General features: G+C 33.4%; 1 protein-coding gene across 5 annotated transcripts in view; it reads right to left on the bottom strand.

The window, feature by feature from the left end:
* LOC143063313 (diacylglycerol kinase beta-like) overlaps window positions 1–22,063 on the bottom strand; it is a 155,931-nt gene that overhangs the window by 90,924 nt on the left and 42,944 nt on the right. For all 5 annotated transcript variants that reach the window (XM_076235377.1, XM_076235375.1, XM_076235379.1 and 2 more), the window contains exons 6-7: window positions 19,459–19,617; window positions 3,560–3,754 (exon numbers count right to left, since the gene is read on the bottom strand). In XM_076235377.1, coding sequence (XP_076091492.1) covers window positions 3,560–3,754; window positions 19,459–19,617 — 354 coding nt within the window. The remainder of the gene's footprint in view (window positions 1–3,559; window positions 3,755–19,458; window positions 19,618–22,063) is intronic.

The raw sequence follows: 22,063 nt of genomic DNA, 5'->3' as shown, positions 1-22,063 counted from the left end.
TATCGATCTCTATCGGTCTAATATGAACCACTGCGTTCACACTACAATTAAAAACGCAATCGATCTAACCTTTTTGCCCGTAAAACTGTAAACACTGTGTATAAATAGAACTGATTTACCAAATTTGTGTGCTGATACACTGATACACACACTTGGAAAAAACAAGAGTGCACATGCTGAAATGTCTCGCCTTCTATACTAATCATTGATATTATGTTGATAGTCCTAAGTAAAAAGCTAAGCTTTATAACAACTGTACCATAAACTTAACATTAACCAAGATAACTAAACAAAGACCAATGAACCTTGAAAATGTGGTCAAGGTCAGATGAACCATGCCAGGCAGACATGTACAGCTAACAATGCTTCTATACAACATATATAGTTGACCTATTACTTATAGTTTAAGAAAAATAGACCAAAACACAAAAACTTAACACTGTGCAATGAACCGTGAAAATGAGGTCACGGTCAAATAAAACCTTAGCGACTGACATAAAGATCATTAAATATTTCCATACACCAAATATAGTTGACCTATGGCATATAGTATTAGATAAAAAGACCAAAACTCAAAAACTTAACTTTGACCACTGAACCATGAAAATGAGGTCAAGGTCACATGACATCTGCCCGCTAGACATGTACCCCTTACAATCATTCCATACAACAAATATAGTAGACCTATTGCATATAGTATGAGAACAACAGACCAAAACACAAAAATTCAACTATAACCACTGAACCATGAAAATGAGGTCAAGGTCAGATGACACCTGCCAGTTGGACATGTACACCTTACAGTCCTTCCATACACCGAATATACTAGCCCTATTGCTTATAGTATATGAGATATGGACTTGACCACCAAAACTTAACCTTGTTCACTGATCCATGAAATGAGGTCGAGGTCAAGTGAAAACTGTCTGACAGACATGATGACCTTGCAAGGTACGCACATATCAAATATAGTTATCCTATTACTTATAATAAGAGAGAATTCAACATTACAAAAAATTTGAACTTTTTTTTCAAGTGGTCACTGAACCATGAAAATGAGGTCAAGGACATTGGACATGTGACTGACGGAAACTTCGTAACATGAGGCATCTATATACAAAGTATGAAGCATCCAGGTCTTCCACCTTCTAAAATATAAAGCTTTTAAGAAGTTAGCTAACGCCGCCGCCGTAGCCGCCGCCGTAGCCGCCGCCGGATCACTATCCCTATGTCGAGCTTTCTGCAACAAAAGTTGCAGGCTCGACAAAAATTGGATAAAGTTATTGTTTCTCTTGAATCACAATTTAAAATTTTGATACTGGCTTTTTCTTTAATTTTGAAAAAAATGACTGTAGCAACGAAGTTACAACACGACGCCGGAAATACTGCGGTTCCCGCAAAGAAAACAAATCAACATAGAAGACACAGATTTCGCAAATCTATGCTATGGCGAAGACAACATGTTTACAGTTTGTTTTAAAGGTCTTTTAACAGAGAAATAACGAACCTCTGATATAGTTTTGCCGCTATACATGCGCATACGTTATTTTTGATTCAATCGTACTAGTTTAAACAGATCTCTGCGTTCACATCTAAAGTAAGATCGGTTTACTTTAGATCGATTCAAACTAAACTACCTCTTTCGGTGTTTTAGTTTAGACCGATTGAAGATCGATTCAATGCGTTCACATTAGCCCTTTAACCGATCTAAAGTGAACCGGTCTAGTTTAAATCGATAAAAATGTCCTAGTGTGAACGGGGTCTAAATTCATAAATTAATGCGAGGTTTTTATTATTGCGAAAAATGCTACAGGTTGTGAATGCAATAATTTAAACTCGCATTTTGAAATATTTTTTTTGAATCAAACAGGATTTTCCTCAAAATCATAAAAATTACAATCGCTTTTAAGTCTAAAATGACAAAATCGCAATAATAAATGCACACAATAATTTCTGAATTTACAGTAATTGTAACTTGGTATTTAATTTGTAACTCATCCCATTCTTCTTTTTTGTTTACTGAAAACCAAATTAAATCCCTTAAAGAACCTAGCTTTCATGGCATATTTTATTTACATCTGGCCAAGAATAAATGAAAGAACTGCAAGTGATAATAGCATAAACTGACCACTCTATAAATAAACATATGATATAAATATATTTCATTATCAATAATATACCCACTGAATAACCTTTAATGTCTATTTATTGATATATAATTACATTCATAATGACCAGTGGTCAAATTAATGACCATGATATAAAGAGGTGAAAATAGGGAATTAATAAGGAAAACCAATTACGATTGAATGACATAAACAATCAGCATAATGTTCTCTTAAAGTTGGCTACAGTCAAAATGTACTTACTGACCCTTAAATTTAAATCTTTCTTTGACCTCTGACCCTTAAATCTAAATCTTTCTGTATAACCCTGAATGGTATCCATCACATTTTTTTCTTTTACTAATTGTGTACAACAGGAAAAAGGGGCTCTAATGATGTACAATGAAAAAAAGATCTTTTTCTTTATATATAGTGTAAACTTAACACTATAACTTTAGGATGATGAGCAGCAATAAAAGATGTGTTCTGTTTTTTTAGCATCAGTGACGTCTTTTGCTGTACATGAACTGATGTTGTGTTATGGATGTATTATAACCCTATTTCATTTGTTTTTCTATTAATTGTATCTAAAAGGAAAGTATAACAAATTTGTGAGGGTTCCGTTGAACCCAGTGTCTCGCCTACTCTTTCTGTTAATCGCAAGAACAAAAATGAGGAAATAAATCAATAAAATATTTCTGTAGATACAATCTTTTGATTGAAAAAAGCTTCTGTCCAAGTTTGGTAAAAATCCAGGATAGTTTATGAATTTAATAAATGTTTAAAAACTTTAACTGCAGACTGAATGTAATGTTAACTGGAAGAAAACCAAATTTCCTTCTAGATACTAGCTTTTGATCATAAACAAGCTTCTGTCCAAGTTTGGTACAAATCCAAAATAGTATAAGAAAGTTATTAAAATTATTTAAGAAAAAATTACCTCTGGATACTACTTATGATCATAAACAAGCTTCTGTCCAAGTTTGGTACCAACCCAGGATAGTTTAGAAAGTTATCAAAACTTCAAAAACTTTAACCACAGAGTGAATATTTGTGGACGCCCCCGCCGCCGATGATGACATCAACAAGGACAGAATGTAGGATCGCTTAGTCTCACTTTTTAGACTAAAGTCGAAGGCTCAACAAAATTGAAAAACAAAAATATCAGTTTTGCTTGCTCACTGTTGAAGGCCATACAGTGACCAAATGCTGTTAATTTCTGTGTCATTTGATCTCTTGTGGAGAGTTGTCTCATTGGCAATCATACAAAATCCTCATTTTTATACTAGACAAAACATGTTCTTTTGCCCATCCATATCAAAATTGTATGTGTTGTGAACCAAAAAAAAAACATCTGCCAAAATAGAACAAATTCCAAGTCTTAACGAGGGTTGGTTTAAACAGCTTCTAACAAATTGGTACCCCACAAATAATAATGAATCAATAATACTTACATTCAAGTTTGTCCTCTGGTCTACCGGCCTCTAACAAAGACAGATAACATACTAGATCTTTAAGAAACATGTGTCCATTTTTTATATCATTACTACTGGACCGATTTCTCACTGATTTGAGCTCCACCGGGGCAGTTTTCAGTAAGGAGGAGTTTGACTGTCTAACCCACGGGTCCAATGAATCTATTGAATGGCCTGTAACATAAATAAATATACATAACACAGGAGGCTAAAAGAAAAGTGGTCACTTATTACATGAAAGAAAGAAAAGTATAACCTATTCAACTTTAAAAATTATGAACTTTCGTTCACATATATGACTATTTACAAACAAAAAATAATTTCAGCAAGTTGTGTTTATGAAAGATTTCAGTAGAATCACACATAATTTGTATATAAATATATATCCTTTCAAATAAATAATTTTTCTGAGATAAGTTTCGGATATGGATCGGGAAAAAACCATGTGCAAATTTTATTTCAAAGTTAAATATGCCTTATTCTTTATGTGCCTGTCCCTAGTCAGGAGCCTGTTGTTCAGTGGTTGTTATTGGTTCACGTCTGTCATATTTATTTTTCGGAAATTGTTTAGTTATAAAATAGGCATTAGTTTTCTCATTTCATATAATTCATATCTGGGTCATTTATAGCTAAGTATACAGTATTGGTTTCTCTCATTGTTGAAAGTCATAAAAAGGCTGCCCAAAGTTTTAATTGCTTACATCCACTGCATTTAAACTAGGCAGACAAAGCCATCTGTCTGCATGTAACATTTAACAATATATATAGTTCAAGAGTTACAAAGACTTAGAGAATAGAATTATACTGCAGGTTTTCTTGCTTCTTTTAAGACACATTGTTGCCTTGGGCTGTTTTTCTGCTTTTTGGTCGGGTTGTTCTCTCTTTAATAACACATTCCCCATTTCCATTCTCAATTTAATTATGACACACGAAGTATATATTAAATACATCATTATGACAATTATAACATTATAATGATAACATATTATTACATTACTATATAAATAATATTAATTAGTTCTCTAGCAAATAATAGTCTTTATTCTATTCTAGAAATAATCCTATAATTTATCCTTCACAATGTTATACCGTGATTATAGACAGTTATTCCAGGAAGCTCTCATGTCTAATTTTTTAATATTTCATCATGCCTATGCATTTTTTCATATTTTAATTCTAGACTTTGTAGTTATCTATAAGAAAGATTAGGCATTGATAAGCGTCTGAGGCCAATTTTATTATGATCTCATTAAAATTTTACCATATATAGATATAAGAAGATGTGGTACGAGTGCCAATGAGACGACTCTCCATCCAAGTCTCAATTTATAAAAGTTATTCCATTAATTTCCTCCTTTTGTAGATCAAGATTTTGTTTGAGCCATCATGGCATCCAGTTATCTACCTTGGGTATTGACATTTGTTGTGCTGAATATTAAACGCCCACAAATATTAGATCGATGGCCAACAAACACAAAACTGGTACCTCACACATAAAAGCTTACTGGTACCCCATAAAAAGAAGACTGATATCAAAACTGGTATGAGACAAAAAATGGTACCCATAATATAAGTTTTATAAGTCCCAACCAAAGAAAATGAATGAATCCACAGTAACACAAGCGGGACAAGGTGTCCTATGGACACATATGGTTGTTAATACACAAGGGGGACAAGGTGTCCTATAGACACATATGGTTGTTAATACACAAGGGGGACAAGGTGTCCTATGGACACATATGGTTGTTTATACACAAGGGGGACAAGGTGTCCTATGGACACATATGGTTGTTAATACACAAGGGGGACAAGGTGTCCTATGGACACATATGGTTGTTTATACACAAGGGGGACAAGGTGTCCTATGGACACATATGGTTGTTAATACACAAGGGGGACAAGGTGTCCTATGGACACATATGGTTGTTTATACACAAGGGGGACAAGGTGTCCTATGGGAACATATGGTTGTTTATACACAAGGGGGACAAGGTGTCCTATGGGAACATATGGTTGTTAATACACAAGGGGGACAAGGTGTCCTATGGACACATATGGTTGTTTATACACAAGGGGGACAAGGTGTCCTATGGACACATATGGTTGTTAATACACAAGGGGGACAAGGTGTCCTATGGACACATATGGTTGTTTATACACAAGGGGGACAAGTTGTCCTATGGACACATATGGTTGTAACAACCATAACAACCATATTTGTCCATAGGACACCTTGTCCCCTTGTGTATAAACAATTTGTTTATACACAAGGGGACAAGGTGTCCTATGGACACATATGGTTGTTTATACACAAGGGGGACAAGGTGTCCTATGGGAACATATGGTTATTATTACACAAGCAGGACAAGGTGTCCTATGGACACATATGGTTGTTAATAGATGTGTTAAGATTCTTGAATCAAATTTCCATCAAATTATCATAATTCAATTAAAATTCAATGTTAAGTCATTTTTTTATGGTCATAGCTAATTATTAAAAGCATTAAAGCCATTGCAACAAAGTATATCAAAAAGACCCCAAAACAAACTACATGTACCTACCATAGAATTGACTTCTTGGTATTAAATCCTTAAATCCTTCAGAAGCTACAGCCATCTTGTCCAATATATAACTTCAATTAATCTTTGATAATTTGTTCTTACAGGTAAATAACAAAATTTACCATAATTTATGTACTAAGAAATATCTTCTATTGTCCAGCTTTAATCAGAAATTTTAACTGTTTCTTGGAACGGTTTTTCTCTTATTCAATAAGATATCCACTAAAGAGTTATTTAACACTTCAATCTATTTCCAAGATTTAATCAATTTTCTAAAATGTTGTTGTTTTCAAACCTCAGCTAAACAAAATAATTCCTAATCTACGCTCAATATCACCTTAACAGGAATATATTGTCTCCATAAATATTCAGTTTTACAACATTGTGTCAAATCATGACAAAAACCAGATGTTTGTGATAATTGTACCCACCCACGACTATTACTTTAAGTGCACTGTAAAAAACTAGTCTTCTGAATATCTAATTCTAATGAATATCTCTTGCTTTTATAGCAGTATATTGAAATGCAGAAAAAAAATTCCACACAGTACAAATCGACTTGAGAATGGCCAGAAAATGGATTTTTCCCACCCACATGTCTGTGGGGAAAACCTTTAATCAAACCTAATAAGTTGAAGTTCTCAATTTTAACTTGATATGCTAATGCACTATTCATAGAACATTATACTATTAATGCGATAAAAAAAACACACAACATTAGCATATTTACCAGTACGAATAGGAGGTATACACTAATAGAAATCTTCACCTCAAGGGGCCATATTTGTTACTAAATTCCTAACTAACACTGGTACATCCAAAACATCATTTCTCTCAAGGTTAAATACGTTAATAGAGGACAAACATTTTATCAATTGACCCAGTACCTAGTGATTGAATACAATCATTGAATGGTTGCAAGAAAACTTTCAAATATTTCTGGGAATTCTTTTCATATTCTTTTTAAGATAATGCATATATATGATCTATAATGTTTTGTCAAGGTTTGTCTGATGTTCCAACCATAGTAATAAATCTTTCCATGGGACTATCATGCAATAATGATGGGTATTTCTAATTTGTACTACTGGTATGCTGGACATATGAGAACATGATTTTATTTTTAATTTTTTTGTGTTTTAAAGCCACTTTTAAACAGTCTGCTTTTGGGCTATTTAGTGGCGGCCAGTTTTTTATTTGTGGAGGAAGCCAGAGTGCCCAGAAAACCACCAACCTTCTATAGGAAAGCTGACTAACATAGTCAATTAAGATTGGAGTCAAGTGCACATGCACAAGCAGGATTCGAACTCACAACCTCAGTGTTGACGGGCTAAAAATTACCATAGTAACTTCTTAGACCACTCTGCCACCAAGCCCCCATTGAAAACATGAATTTGTAGTTACATTGTCATAGATCAAATTTATTCTTGAATGTTCACTTGTTTGTGTTAATATGTCTTTTGATTGAGTTAACTTAAGCCATTTCAATTTATATTTTATAGTGTGTCTTTCTATGTTGTGACTTGTTTCCAGTAAAGGTGAAGGTTGGTACCTTTCAAAATGTTTAAACCCGCTGCATTGTTAATGTTTAAAACCTCTGCCTTTTTTTGCATCTGTCCTCAGTCAGAAATTCTTCTGTTCAGTGGGTGTAGTTTGTTGGTGTGGTTCATAAGCGTTTCTGTTTTTCTATATAGATTACACCGTTGTTTTTCCTGTTTGAATGGTTTTATACTAGTCATTTTTGGGGCCCTTTATAGCTTGCTGCATGGTGTGAGCCAAGGCTCTGTGTTGAAGACTACCTTGACCTAGTCTTGTATTATTATAATTTAGTTTCTTGTGTACAATTTGGAAGTTAGTATGGCGTTCATTATCACTGAACTAGTATATATTTGTTAAGGGGCAAGCTGAAGGACGCCTCTGGGTGCGGGAATTTCTCGCTACATTGAAGACCTGTTGGTGACCTTCTGCTGTTGTTTTTTCTATGGTCGGGTTGTTATCTCTTGACACATTATCCATTTCCATTCTCAATTTTACTATAATGGTTTACTTTTATGACTTGGATGGAGAGTTGTCTCATTGCCACTCATATCACATATTCTTATATCTTTTTGATGTTGATGGCAGTTCTTCAATAAGTTTTGATTTATTCAGCTCTTCCAAGACTCTAGGTGAGGCAAAGTTCACATACTGTAGTTACATTATAATTCAAGGGACACTAAATTAAATGGATTTAGTGGACAAAGGTAAACCACATATTTCATAAAGGTAAACCACTTATTTCAATGTATAGGCAGTACAAATATTCTATTGGCTAGTAGTGTACCCCTGAAATTATATATACCAAGACCAAGAAATGTCTCGCCTTCTTTATTAATCATTGATATTATTCTGATAGTCCTAAAGATAAAGCTTTATTACAACTGTCACATATATTTAACCAAGAAAACTAAACATTGACCAATGAACCATGAAAATGGGGTCAAGGTCAGATGAACCATGCCAGGCAGGCATGTACAGCTAACAATTCTTTCATACAACAAATATAGTTGACCTATTGCATATAGTTTAAGAAAAACAGACCAAAACACAAAAACTTAACACTGAGCAAAGCACTGTGAAAATGAGGTCAAGGTCAATCAAACCTGTACGACTGACATATAGATCATAAAATATTTCCATACACCAAAAATAGTTGACCTATTGCAATTAGTATTAGAAAAAAGACCAAAACTCAAAACTTAATTTTGACCACTGAACCATGAAAATGAGGTCAAGGTCAGATGACACCTGCAAGCTAAACATGCACACCTTTCAATCATTCCATACACAAAATATAGTAGGCCTATTGCATACAGTATAAGAAAAAAGAGCAAAACACAAAAATTAACTTTAACCACTGAACCATGAAAATGAGGTCAAGGTCAGATGACACCTGCCAGTTGGAAATGTACACCTTACAGTCCTTCCATACACCGAATATACTAGACCTATTGCTTATAGTATCTGAGATATGGACTTGACCACCAAAACTTAACCTTGCTCACTGATCCATGAAAAGAGGTCGAGGTCAAGTGAAAACTGTCTGACGGGCATGAGGACCTTGCAAGGTATGCACATACCAAATAAAGTTATCTTATTACTTATAATAAGAGAGAATTTAACATTACAAAAAATCTTAACTTTTTTTTCAAGTAGTCACTGAACCATGAAAATGAGGTCAATGACATTGGACATGTGACTGACGGAAACTTCTTAACGTGAGGCATCTATATACAAAGTATGAGCAATCCAGGTCTTCCACCTTCTAAGATATAAAGCTTTTAAGAAGTTAGCTAACGCTGCTGGGGCCGCCGCCAGATCCCTATGTCGAGCTTTCTGCACTAAAAGTTGCAGGCTCTACAAAAATGCCAGTTTTCCTCAATCAAAGAAAATTAGCAACCACAAAAATAAATAAATCCACATTATCGCTATTTTGTGACTTTTTCCTTTGATCTTTTTTTGTGATATATTTTATATCATGTTACACGCTTGAGATGGAAAATTATCGCTGGAAACTAAGCAGGCACGTGGCGTTGCTAACGACATAGAATTGACAACGTCGTCATAGGTAAAATAGCAATAAACAGATTATCATTGGTCATCTCAACTCGATTGCCTTTCTCGCTTTCACCGTCCTGGCTCAAGCGAGAAAATCAATCTCGTTGAGATGATCAATGATAATCTATAAGCATTGCAGAGACACCTGTTTGTAATTGAAGACTATATGATGACCTTTAGATGCATCTTGGAAGTTTTATATGTGGCTTGGTTACTGTCTTGTTCATTTAAATACGGTACCATATATTCATTTATTCAGAAAGAAAAGCAGCAAGCACAAAATCAAAATCTATGGACTGGTTTGACAGGAAGGGAATTGAACCCATGACCTCCTGCACTAAAAGTACTTACTGGTATATATAGGAGTACATGTCACATGTCCTAGACCATAATTAGTATAAGTTGACTTACATGCAGATCATTATTACCTATTTATCACAACTGTCACAGAATTATAGCAAACCAATACAATAGGAATAAATCATTGTAAGTCATATAAATGTACTACTAAAAAATATTTAATTTCTTAAAGTACACAGAAAAAATCCATCCATATGTATTGGTATAATTTCTATCTGAATTTTTCATTAATACTTGCAATAGTTAGAGTTTCTTACAATTTAATAAATTCATAATGTAAAAATATTTCCTGGAAGTATGTTTGTATAATTATGGAAATTAAGGAATTAATTGCAATAATCACAATCATGTAGTAATTACTTCATTATGCACATTTTTTGTCCAGCTGCACGTAGATTGTAAACTCTTGTAAAACATTTTGGTATTGATTCTAAACAATTAAAATATCAACAAACCTTAAAAAAGTGTTGACTTAGTCAATAGACTTATAAAACATATAAAGAAAAACCATTCAAATAAGGAACAATTAGGGAGAAATCTAATTGTATAAATTATACTACGGATTGCTACTGACATTTATTTAAGGAATGACTGTAATATTTTTTCTGTCTATGATCATGAAGAAATAACATAAAAAATGTGGTGCACACTGAATAACGCGCGTAGTGGGTTATTTAACAGTGTGCACCACATTTTTTATGTTATTTCAAATAGACAGAAAAATATTACAATCATTTCTTATAATTTAATTCTAAATTCCATTTTAAACAATAGAAAACCATGAAAAAATATTGATTACGTCACGGTCACATGACTAAATTATGTCTATGGGCTCATAACAAAATAACATCAGCCAATCAGAAGACTTGTTACATCCAAAATTAAATTATTCTGGACTATTATAAATAAATGGGGAATGTGTCCATGGGACAATAAAGCAATAATACAACAGCTATATTAATCATCGATTGTCCCTGATTAATTTCACCTAAATAAACAAAATCTGTCAGGAATAGCCATATAGCTATAGGTACTCGCTATTATTTGATGGTCTTTATACCAATTTATCCATTACAATAACAGGAAAACTGACATTAAGAATAAATAAACATGGAGTCAGTGGTTATATGAGGCATGATATTAATGATGCCATAGGTACTGATTATAGGGCTTCTTTTTACTTAAGTAATTCCTTAACAGGATTCACAGTGCCAATCAAACCTTCAATTTTAAATTAAAACTTAGATAAATAAGATAAATAAAGATAAATAGGCGTTATGGGGCAAAATATTTCACCTTGTATCGTATGGAAAAACACTGAGGAGTCAGAACATTTGACACTAATTCCAAAACCTCACCTAAGAACATCCTTAAATCATACCATTTATTTAAGGAATGACTGTAATATTTTTTCTGTCTATGAAGAAATAACATAAAAAATTTGGTGCACACTGAATAACGCGTGTAGCGGGTTATTTAACAGTGTGCACCACATTTTTTATGTTATTTAAAATAGACAGAAAAATATTACAATCATTTCTTATAATTTAATTCTAAATTCCATTTTAAACCGTAGAAAACCATGAGAAAATGTTGATTACGTCACGGTCACATGACTAAATTATGTCTATGGGCTCATAACAAAAAAAACTTCAGCCAATCAGAAGACGTGTTACATCCAAAATTAAATTATTCTGGACTATTATAAATAAATGGGGAATGTGTCCATGGGACACGGATGTTGCCAAATCTTCAGAAGAGACCGAATGACACAGAAATTAATAACTATGGATCAGCGTACAGCAATAAACAATAAGCAAAGCCAATTCTGCAGAGTCAGCTTTAATGTTTAGCCCTCCACTTTATGTTCTGACCAGTGAACTTAGTGAAATACGTCTCATATCATTTATTGGATTACACAGACTAAATACAGAAGAATTTCTGGAGCCTCACATTCAGCACAGCCTTAGAAAATAAATACAATAAAGCAATAATACAACAGCTATATTAATCATCGATTGTCCCTGATTAATTTCACCTAAATAAACAAAATCTGTCAGGAATAGCCATATAGCTATATGTACTCGCTATTATTTGATGGTCTTTATATCAATTTATCCATTACAATAATAGGAAAACTGACATTAAGAATAAATTAACATGGAGTCAGTGGTTATATGAGGCATGATATTAATGATGCCATAGGTACTGATTATAGGGCTTCTTTTTACTTAAGTAATTCCTTAACAGGATTCGTAGTGCCAATCAAACCTTCATTTTCAAATTAAAACTTAGATAAATAAGATAAATAAAGATAAATAGGCGTTATGGGGCAAAATATTTCACCTTGTATCGTATGGCAAAACACTGAGGAGTCAGAACATTTGACACTAATTCCAAAACCTCACCTAAGAACATCCTTAAATCATACCAGTTTAAAGACGGAAAATGGTTGTGCCAAACCTGTAGGGATATACCAACAACCAATGACAAAACAACAAAATGGCATCTAGAGATGAACAACAAAAGACATGAAGGATTCCTTACAATATGATGAATTCTACTCAATGACAAATGAATAAAAGAAACAGAGATCAATTTGGTTAGAATCTAACAAGATCAAAATGGCACTACTTGCATTGGCGGATCCAGGGGGGTTCCGGGGGTTGGAACACCCCTTTTTTTGGACGATCAATACATTTGAATGGGAGCATATAGTTGGAGCCCCCCCCCCCCCCCTTTACTCTGGGTTGGGACCTCCCCCCTTTTTAAAATGGCTGGATCAGCCCCTGACTTGAAGGTCAACGTTAAGGTAACATAAAGCAGAAACTACTTTATAAAGTTGTCAATACATTCAACAGAAATCACCAAAGAAAGTTTAACAAAAGAACTGAATTCCTATGTCCCAGGCCCCTTGTTGCACATATTTTTCATAAATTCAATTTTAAATATTTCAATGGGGGATAATTTATTTTTAACAAGAATGTGTTCATAGTACACAGATGCCCCACTAGCACTATCATTTTCTATGTTCAGTGGACCGTGAAATTGGGGTCACAACTTAAATTTGGTCAAAACTATAATTTGGCATTTAGAAAGATCATATCATGGGGAACATGTGTACAAAGTTTCAAGTTGATTGGACTTCAACTTCATCAAAAACTACCTTGACCAAAAACTTTAACCTGAAGTGAACGGACACACGGAGAGACGAACGGACGGATGGAGGCACAGACCAGAAAACATAATGCCCCTCTACTATCGTAGGTGGGGCATAAAAAGTTGATCAGCCAATATTATAGAACATGCCTGAGATATTGCTGATAATGACCTATAGTATAAGTTTTATAACTAGAGGCTCTAAAGAGCCTGTGTCGCTCACCTTGGTCTATGTGAATATTAAACAAAGGAAGCAGATTGAAAATTGACTACAAAGGTCAATAACTCCTACAGGGGTCAATTGACCATTTCGTTCATGTTGACTTATTTGTAGATCTTACTTTGCTGAACATTATTGCTGTTTACAGTTTACCTATATCTATAATAATATTCAATATAAAACAGCAAAATTTCCTTAAAATTACCAATTCAGGGGCCGCAACCCAAAAACAGGTTGTCCAATTCATCTGAAAATTTCAGGGCAGATAGATCTTGACCTGATTAACAATTTTACTTCATGTCAGATTTTCTCTAAATTATTTGGTTTTTGAGTTATAAGCCAAAAACTGTATTTTACCCCTATGTTCTATTTTTAGCCGTGGCGGCCATCTTGGTTTGATGGCCAGGTCACCGGACACATTTTTTAAACAAGAAACCCCAAAGATGATTGTGGCCAAGTTTGGATCAATTTGGCACAGCAGTTTCAGAGAAGAAGATTTTAGTAAAAGATATATAAAATTTACGAAAAATGGTTAAAAATTGACTTTAAAGGGCAATAACTCCTAAAGAGGTCAACTGACCATTTTGGTCATGTTGACTTATTTGTAAATCTGACCTTGCTGAACATTATTGCTGTTTACAGTTTACCTATATCTATAATAATATTCAATATAATAACCAAAAACAGCAAAATTTCCTTAAAATTACCAATTCAGGGGCCGCAACCCAAAAACAGGTTGTCCAATTCATCTGAAAATTTCAGGACAGATAGATCTTCACCTGATTAACAATTTTACCCAATGTCAGATTTCCTCTAAATGCTTTGGTTTTTGAGTTATAAGCCAAAAACTGCATTTTACCCCTATGTTCTATTTATAGCCATGGCGGTCATCTTGGTTAGTTGGCGGGGTCACCGGACACAATTTTTAAACTAGATACCCCAATGATGATTGTGGCCAAGTTTCAAATAATTTGGCCCAGCAGTTTCAGAGGAGAAGATTTTTCTAAAAGATTACTAAGATTTACAAAAAATGGTTAAAAATTGACTATAAAGGGCAATAACTCCTAAAGTGGTCAACTGATCATTTTGGTCATGTTGACTTATTCGTAGATCTTACTTTGCTGAACATTATTGCTTTTTACAGTTTATCTCTATCTGAAATAATATTCAAGATAATAACCAAAAACAACAAAATTTCCTTAAAATTACCAATTCAGGGGCAGCAACCTAACAACGGAATGTCAGATTCATCTGAAAATTTCAGGGCAGATAGATCTTAACCTGATTAACAATATTACCCCATGTCAGATTTGCCCTAAATGCTTTGGTTTTTGAGTTATAAGCCAAAAACTGCATTTTACCCCTATGTTCTATTTATAGCCATGGCGGCCATCTTGGTTAGTTGGCGGGGTCACCGGACACAATTTTTAAACTAGATACCCCAATGATGATTGTGGCCAAGTTTGGTTAAATTTGGCCCAGTAGTTTCAGAGGAGAAGATTTTTGTAAAAGTTAACGCAGGACGACGACGGACGACGACGACGACGACGACGGACGACGACGGACGCCGGACGCCAAGTGATGAGAAAAGCTCACTTGGCCCTTCGGGCCAGGTGAGCTAAAAATCTGGCAAAAATTATACCTGTGAAAGCACTAATAAGACTTACATCCCAGCTCCTTTGTTCTAACTGAGCCGGATCACCCCAGTTTGAGTTTCTTTGTTATGCATGCTTTCCTTTGTTCTGGAACATTTTGGCGGGAATGTCAAATCCACTATAAAACTTATAACTAAATATACAATTATACGGAAAAGACTATCTATTAAAATTCAAGTAGAAAAAATCCAGTGAATATGCTGGGATTCGAACTCAAGACCTTTAGCATATCAAGCCACGACACAACCACTACACCAGGATGACTGGATATGTACTATTAGTAATTTAACCTACTTAAAGGTCGCAAGAAATTTTTATAAGTGGGGCAAGTTGGCAGACCTTTATTCAGTGGGGTTTAAATCCTTTTTGTTAATTGTGAGTTGTCAGTGATTGTTCAGTTTGATATTACACTTTTTCAAAAGTGGGGCGAGTCGATAAACAAGAGTGGGGCGATTTTTTTCAGAAAGTGGTGATTTTTTTCATAAAGTGGCGATTTTTTTCATAAAGTGGCGATGTAGGTTGGGCCGATTGGCCAGTGGGGCGAGTTGACATTTTATGATATCTACTCATCGTGTTCGGGGGTCAAAAAGGGAAAAATCATATAGTAATGTATAAAGTATATTATAATGGTTGTGTGGCATTCTAAACTAGATTTTATAAACTGTAAATGATTTTTCGTCTAATCTAAAACAGCTGGGATATAAAATAGTTATCCCACTCGGACTTGGTGTGTCAGTGTTAGATCACCCTCTGGCCTCCAGCCATCGGGGTGATCTTACACTGACACACCGCATCATCGTGGGATAACTATCAATGGACAGACATTATTTCCATGTCCATTGTAATATTTAAATATTAGGTGGCATTTATAATTAACTTATAAAACTAGACCAAAGAACTTAAAATACTAACTAATCATTTTTATTAAAAGTTCCTCTCTAGACCCTCAAATTGATTACAAGCATTAGTAGCAATTAATATGAAATATGTTCACTATAATTTGCTGACCATAATACATCCCAGAATAAAGAATTCAATCAATATTAAATAAAGTAATTCCATTTAAAGCATGCTATAAACTGTACTATATGATTCAGACTCTATCAACACGGTAAATCACTGAAAATGTGGAATAAATATTTCTGTAGGAGTGTAACTGAATCAACTGGCCTGACAATATCAATCGATAGAAAAATTCTAAATTCAAACAAAACCACAGCTTTTACACTCATACTTAATCATATAATTGTTGGGTCCATTGGTTTCTACAGGTGGGAAGAGAGATCATTTGTAACATCTGTAAGTCAGGTGATAATCTAGTTCTTGACATCATCTGCATGTCATGTATAACGCTGGTCTTTGAAGTTCTAATAGTGGGAGGGGAGGATTAATTAACTTTTTACGGGAACTAAAACATCATGATTCCCTGGATCTCAGGGATTGCCTACACCAATAGATTAACCCTTAATCTTGTGCTTCCTTGTGTTCAGGACATTTATAAGAATTTCCAGGTACTAAATCCTTTAGTCCCAAAAAATCTCAATGAGGCCAGATAATGGACTCAATAAGGATCTTTTGGGAGCTAAGTTTATCAAATATGTATCACTGTGTCTGCATATAATATATGAATCATGTGATACTCTGATCCCTGGAATCGTTCAGGTAAGCGGTAAAGTCACCCGTCTTACTAGAAAAAGTCATGTGATATTCAGGTACCTAGGATCTGCCAGGTGGAAGGATAAGTCACCTAACTTTATAGAATATATCATGTGATACTCTGATCTCTGAGATTTGCCAGGTGAAAGGATAAGTCACCTAACTTCATAGAATATATCATGTGATACTCTGATCTCTAAGATTTGCCAGGTGAGCACAAATGGTGAGAAGATAAGTCACCTTTCTTCTTATAATATATCACGAAAGCCATTTTTACCAGAGGGAGATAACTTTTACATTTGGAACAAATTACAAATAGATTTTACAGAACACCTAAAAATCTATCTCACAGTTTGGTATTCATTTTCATATAAAAATAAATATCTAATGCTTTGCTAAAAATTTGACAATAAAGGTGACAATAAAACGGAAAAAGACTTCTAATTCACACTTACACAAATAAATATCTAATTATAGGCTCTAACAATGAAACAAAAATAGTTTGTAGGTCCCAAACAGCTTCTAATTTGGTCTTTACGCCTTCATGTAAATGCATAATTAAGGAGATCTATCATTACAAGTGTGAAAGATATAACTAAAAATATATAGTTCTGCTTTTAGCTCATACAAAGACCAAAACAAAACAACTCCTAAATTGGAAGTCACACTTCTATAAATAAATGTCTTAATTCCACTTGTCTTGCTAACACTCTTGACTATGTGTCGATCACAAATAAACTAATACCATTATCACAGCCTAACCTATTCCTATGCCCTAAAGAAAGCTCAGAAATCAATTGTTAATTCAGTAGTAAACATGTCAAAATTATGATTAAATATGTTATAAACGGACAATATAATGTCTTGTTACTTTATTAAGTATCCTACTCTAGATCTTATTAACCTCTAGTGTATCTACCTCCCGATCTCTACGATGATCTCTACGATGATCTCTACGACTTCTGCCGTATGTTGGAATACTGGATTTATCGGAAATCAATGACAAAAGCATTCATTTTCTTACTCCAAGTAAAACAAAGGAATTAGGCTCTATGATCTACACCATTTTTGTCGTATTATGTGTTACTATTTATAGATTTGCTGTTGCAGCTTGTCATTTGTTTAACATGTTGGTCAGTTCAATAATTGAATATGGAATGACAATAAATTGGTAACACAGATTAAACAACTCTTTATATCAAAGCTGTATTAACATTTGATTGCTGGTAAATAATCAACTTCCATATAAACACACTTTTGGACAAAAAATGGTGAAACTATTAAAACCAAGTCAATTAAAACAAATATATACAAATATGACAGTAGAAAACCTGGGCTTATTCTATTCTGTTTATTTTTCCATCAACACACAATTAACATTGTCCTTTTTTTACCTAGAATTTAACTTACATTTATACAAAATATCAAGCAACTAAACCCATTTCCCTGGTAAAGAAACATGACATAAATATATTTTCCAACATGAATATATTGTCTTTCATTGTATGATAGGACTACAACTTTTACCGTTTTAATTTGAAAAAAACAAAAAGGATTTCAAATCTATCTTAAGCTATGGGACCCTGCATATTTTTGAAAGGTGTTAAGTATCTTATATTTATGAATCTTGTTTGTATCGAGCATCTAACATGGCTTCAGACTTAGTCAGGTTTATCACATTATATTGACCACAAGTGTCTTTTCTGCACTAAATGTCCAGAATATATAAAATAATTATCAATAAGTTAAAAGTTCATTTTAACAGGTTTGAAAAATAATTGTTGGGTTTTCTATTGCATCTTTACAAAATGATAAACAATAAACAGATACTAGAAGTTCACAATTTACCAACTTATAAGCGAGTAGCTACAGATTTTACTCCCAAACTACACCAGCCAATTTACCATCAGTAGAAATTTGCAAAAAGCATCTGATATATATAGAAGGGTTATAAGTCTTGGATTTCTGACATGAAATGTAGGCTAATTTATAAGCAGATTAACTTTTACTCCAGCATCAAGGTAATGGTCTTAAATAATAAGTATCAGTATCAGGGGCGGATCCAGCCATTTTCAAAATGGGGTTCCAAACTGAGGAGAAAAAGGGGGGAGGGGGATAAATATAATTAAGGCTATCTTAAAATCACAAAAACACTAACAGAGACCTGACTAAGAAAATGCACATTACAAATACCTAGATTATCCAACTCCCTTCCTTTCTTCAAGCCTTAAGGTGGACATAATATGTTTGACAAGACTGTAACATAATTTGGACCACTTACCATTATGTATAGTATTAACACTGTGATTGAATGACTTACCATTATGTATAGTATTAACAGTGTGATTGAATGACTTACCATTATGTATAATATTAACACTGTGATTAAATGACTTACCATTATGTATAGTACTAACAGTGTGATTGAATGACTTACCATTATGTATAGTATTAACAGTGATTGAATGACTTACCATTATGTATAGTATTAACACTGTGATTGAATGACTTACCATTATGTATAATATTAACACTGTGATTAAATGACTTACCATTATGTATAGTACTAACAGTGTGATTGAATGACTTACCATTATGTATAGTATTAACACTGTGTTTGAATGACTTACCATTATGTATAATATTAACACTGTGATTAAATGACTTACCATTATGTATAGTATTAACACTGTGATTTGACTTTTTTGACGATGATCTAGAATGAGTGGATACATCAGGTGTACTATCGTCTCCAGCTGCTAACGATTTCTCTACGGCAGGATTGGCAGTCACAGAAACAGCAGGATGTGTGGACGCTGATGTTGACCCTTCAGATAAGAAAATATTTCGATAAAATTTTAAATATTGTGTCATATATGCTTTTTCTAACTGAGTTACCAGATAAGGTTTGCCCTTTATGCTGATATTTTAACCCTATCTAATACAAAGGTTAAATATTAAGCATAAATGGACAACCAGTGGTAAAATCTTTATAAATTCAAACCTCCATGTATTATTTCTTAAATTTTTAACTATTTCAAGAAAATATGTATTTTGTATATATGAATTCAAATATCATCCTAAGCTTGTAAAAAAAGAAGGGTGTAGCAATTACTTTCTATTTCAGGCGTGCATTTTATTTCAGATTAAATTTAGAACATAAATGTCAGGTTCCAAGGTCTTCCCATAACAAATCATGATAATAGAAGCACAATCTGTCAAATTAATCTTACATAATGTCTATTCTTACTCCCACATCTACTTAATATTTAATGCCTGACATTTATAATATTCTGTCATCATAAAATAGAATTAAAATTAATTAGGTGAGATGGTCCAGAGCGGGGTTGTTGCGTAACCACTACCCTATAAAGTCTGTGCTAAATTATCTGTCAGATTGACACAAACAGACCACAGCGCCAACATTGCTACAAATCAAGATCCTGAAGGCTATAATAATCGGGTGATAATATCAAAATATTAAAAAAAATTGTTTTCCTAATATTCATATTTCATAAGTAGTTATAGTTTTTGAAGTATTTTAATCCCCTGGCATTCAAAAGAATAGCCCACAAAGTTTTCATACTTCCTACATGTCAACATTTTGATTAAAAATGTGAAAATATGATATTTTTTTTTTAATCAAGTGACATATTATTTTGTTAAGTTTAGCTGCTGTCTATATTTCCCCGAATTCATCTTATTCCAGTATTTCAAATTATTGAACAAAAATACTTCAAAAAAAATACATGTATCATACCAAAATGTAGCAAAATGTGATGTCTGATAAAATTGTGGGAATTTTTAGTTATATCAAATGGAATGTCCAGTGACATTATTATTCTACCAGTAGTTTTAAAATTCTCCCTTTCGAGTATTCAGCATGTTTGATAACTATGATTGTTTAGTTAACACATTAGTACAATATATCATAAAGGCATGTATTATTAAGGTTTAAACTGAAGCGTTAAAACGTCCTATTTTTTAGCTTTTCTGTTGATATGGTCTTAGATTTTTTATTTGAACCCATTTTAGTACATCAATAGTTCAATAGCATTTATAGGGTTATTTAAGCTTCTGTTTACCTATGGTGAGATCAATTACATAATTTAAAGTTTAAAAAAAAGTCCTAATTTCAATCTTTTTCTGTTTATAAGATATTCCACAATTTCTTACTTTACACTATTTTTGTACATCAATAATTCAATAGAATTAGGATAACCTCAGTTGAAATTGTGTGTATTTTGCAGCAATTTGAAGGCAGACAGGAATTCATTTGGTCAACAACATATCATACCTTCTTGTACCTACCAATTAGAATTAGAATTAGTCCTAACATCAAAGTAAGTTTCAACATACACATAATGTATTAACACTCATCCTTTTGGATGATTTGACCAGATAGAAATGGCTGTCCTCGTTTCATTTTAGCAACACAAGAGCATCTTTAACATCTACAGACTATACAACACATATCTACAGAGATACCTTGGCCAATGAAAAATGTCATGCAACTTGAAAACAAAGAAGACATGCATTTTACATTCCTGTTTTTAAAGAGACAGTTAGATAGATAAACAGATTGGTACTATTCATATTATGAATGAAAGGAGGTGTGATTGATGATATAAGATTGTTGGGTGTTAAACACCCCTTTCAGTACTATTGACAATTTTGTGGTAGTCAATTTTAAATGGTGGAGGAAGCCTGATTGCTCTAAACCATTTTCTACTTAAGGAAATGCTTGTACCAAGTCAGGTAAATGACAGTTGTTACCCATTCTTTTGATGTGTTTTAGCTTTTGATTTTGCAATTTGATTATGGGCTTTAATTTTGAATTTACCCGCAAGTTTGGTAATTTTGTTATTTTACTTTTCAGCAAAAAAAACTGTCAATTTAGATTGAAGTTGAAAATACCTGCCATAGGTGAGATTGAAACTGCAACAACCCTAGTGTTAAAAAGTAAGATACAATGTGGAACTACTAAGACCACTAGAACTCCAAGGACCTTAGGGAGTCTGGGGTATATGTCAATGAAACAGCAACCAAACAATACAAATAACCAAAAGACATCTAGAAGTCAGCATTAAATCCTCAATAGCTGATAGTTGTCCACACAATTTACGATCTCTAAATAACCAAAAGACATCTAGAAGTCAGCATTAAATCCTCAATAGCTGATAGTTGTCCACACAATTTACCAATCTCTAAATCACCAAAAACAAATAACAAATAACATGCATATTGTCCCATACTGTATAACCAGAAATTATT

Source organism: Mytilus galloprovincialis, chromosome 2 (assembly GCF_965363235.1).
Source record: "Mytilus galloprovincialis chromosome 2, xbMytGall1.hap1.1, whole genome shotgun sequence".
NCBI lineage: Eukaryota > Metazoa > Mollusca > Bivalvia > Mytilida > Mytilidae > Mytilus > Mytilus galloprovincialis.
This window is presented reverse-complemented; position numbering and strand designations above follow the sequence as displayed.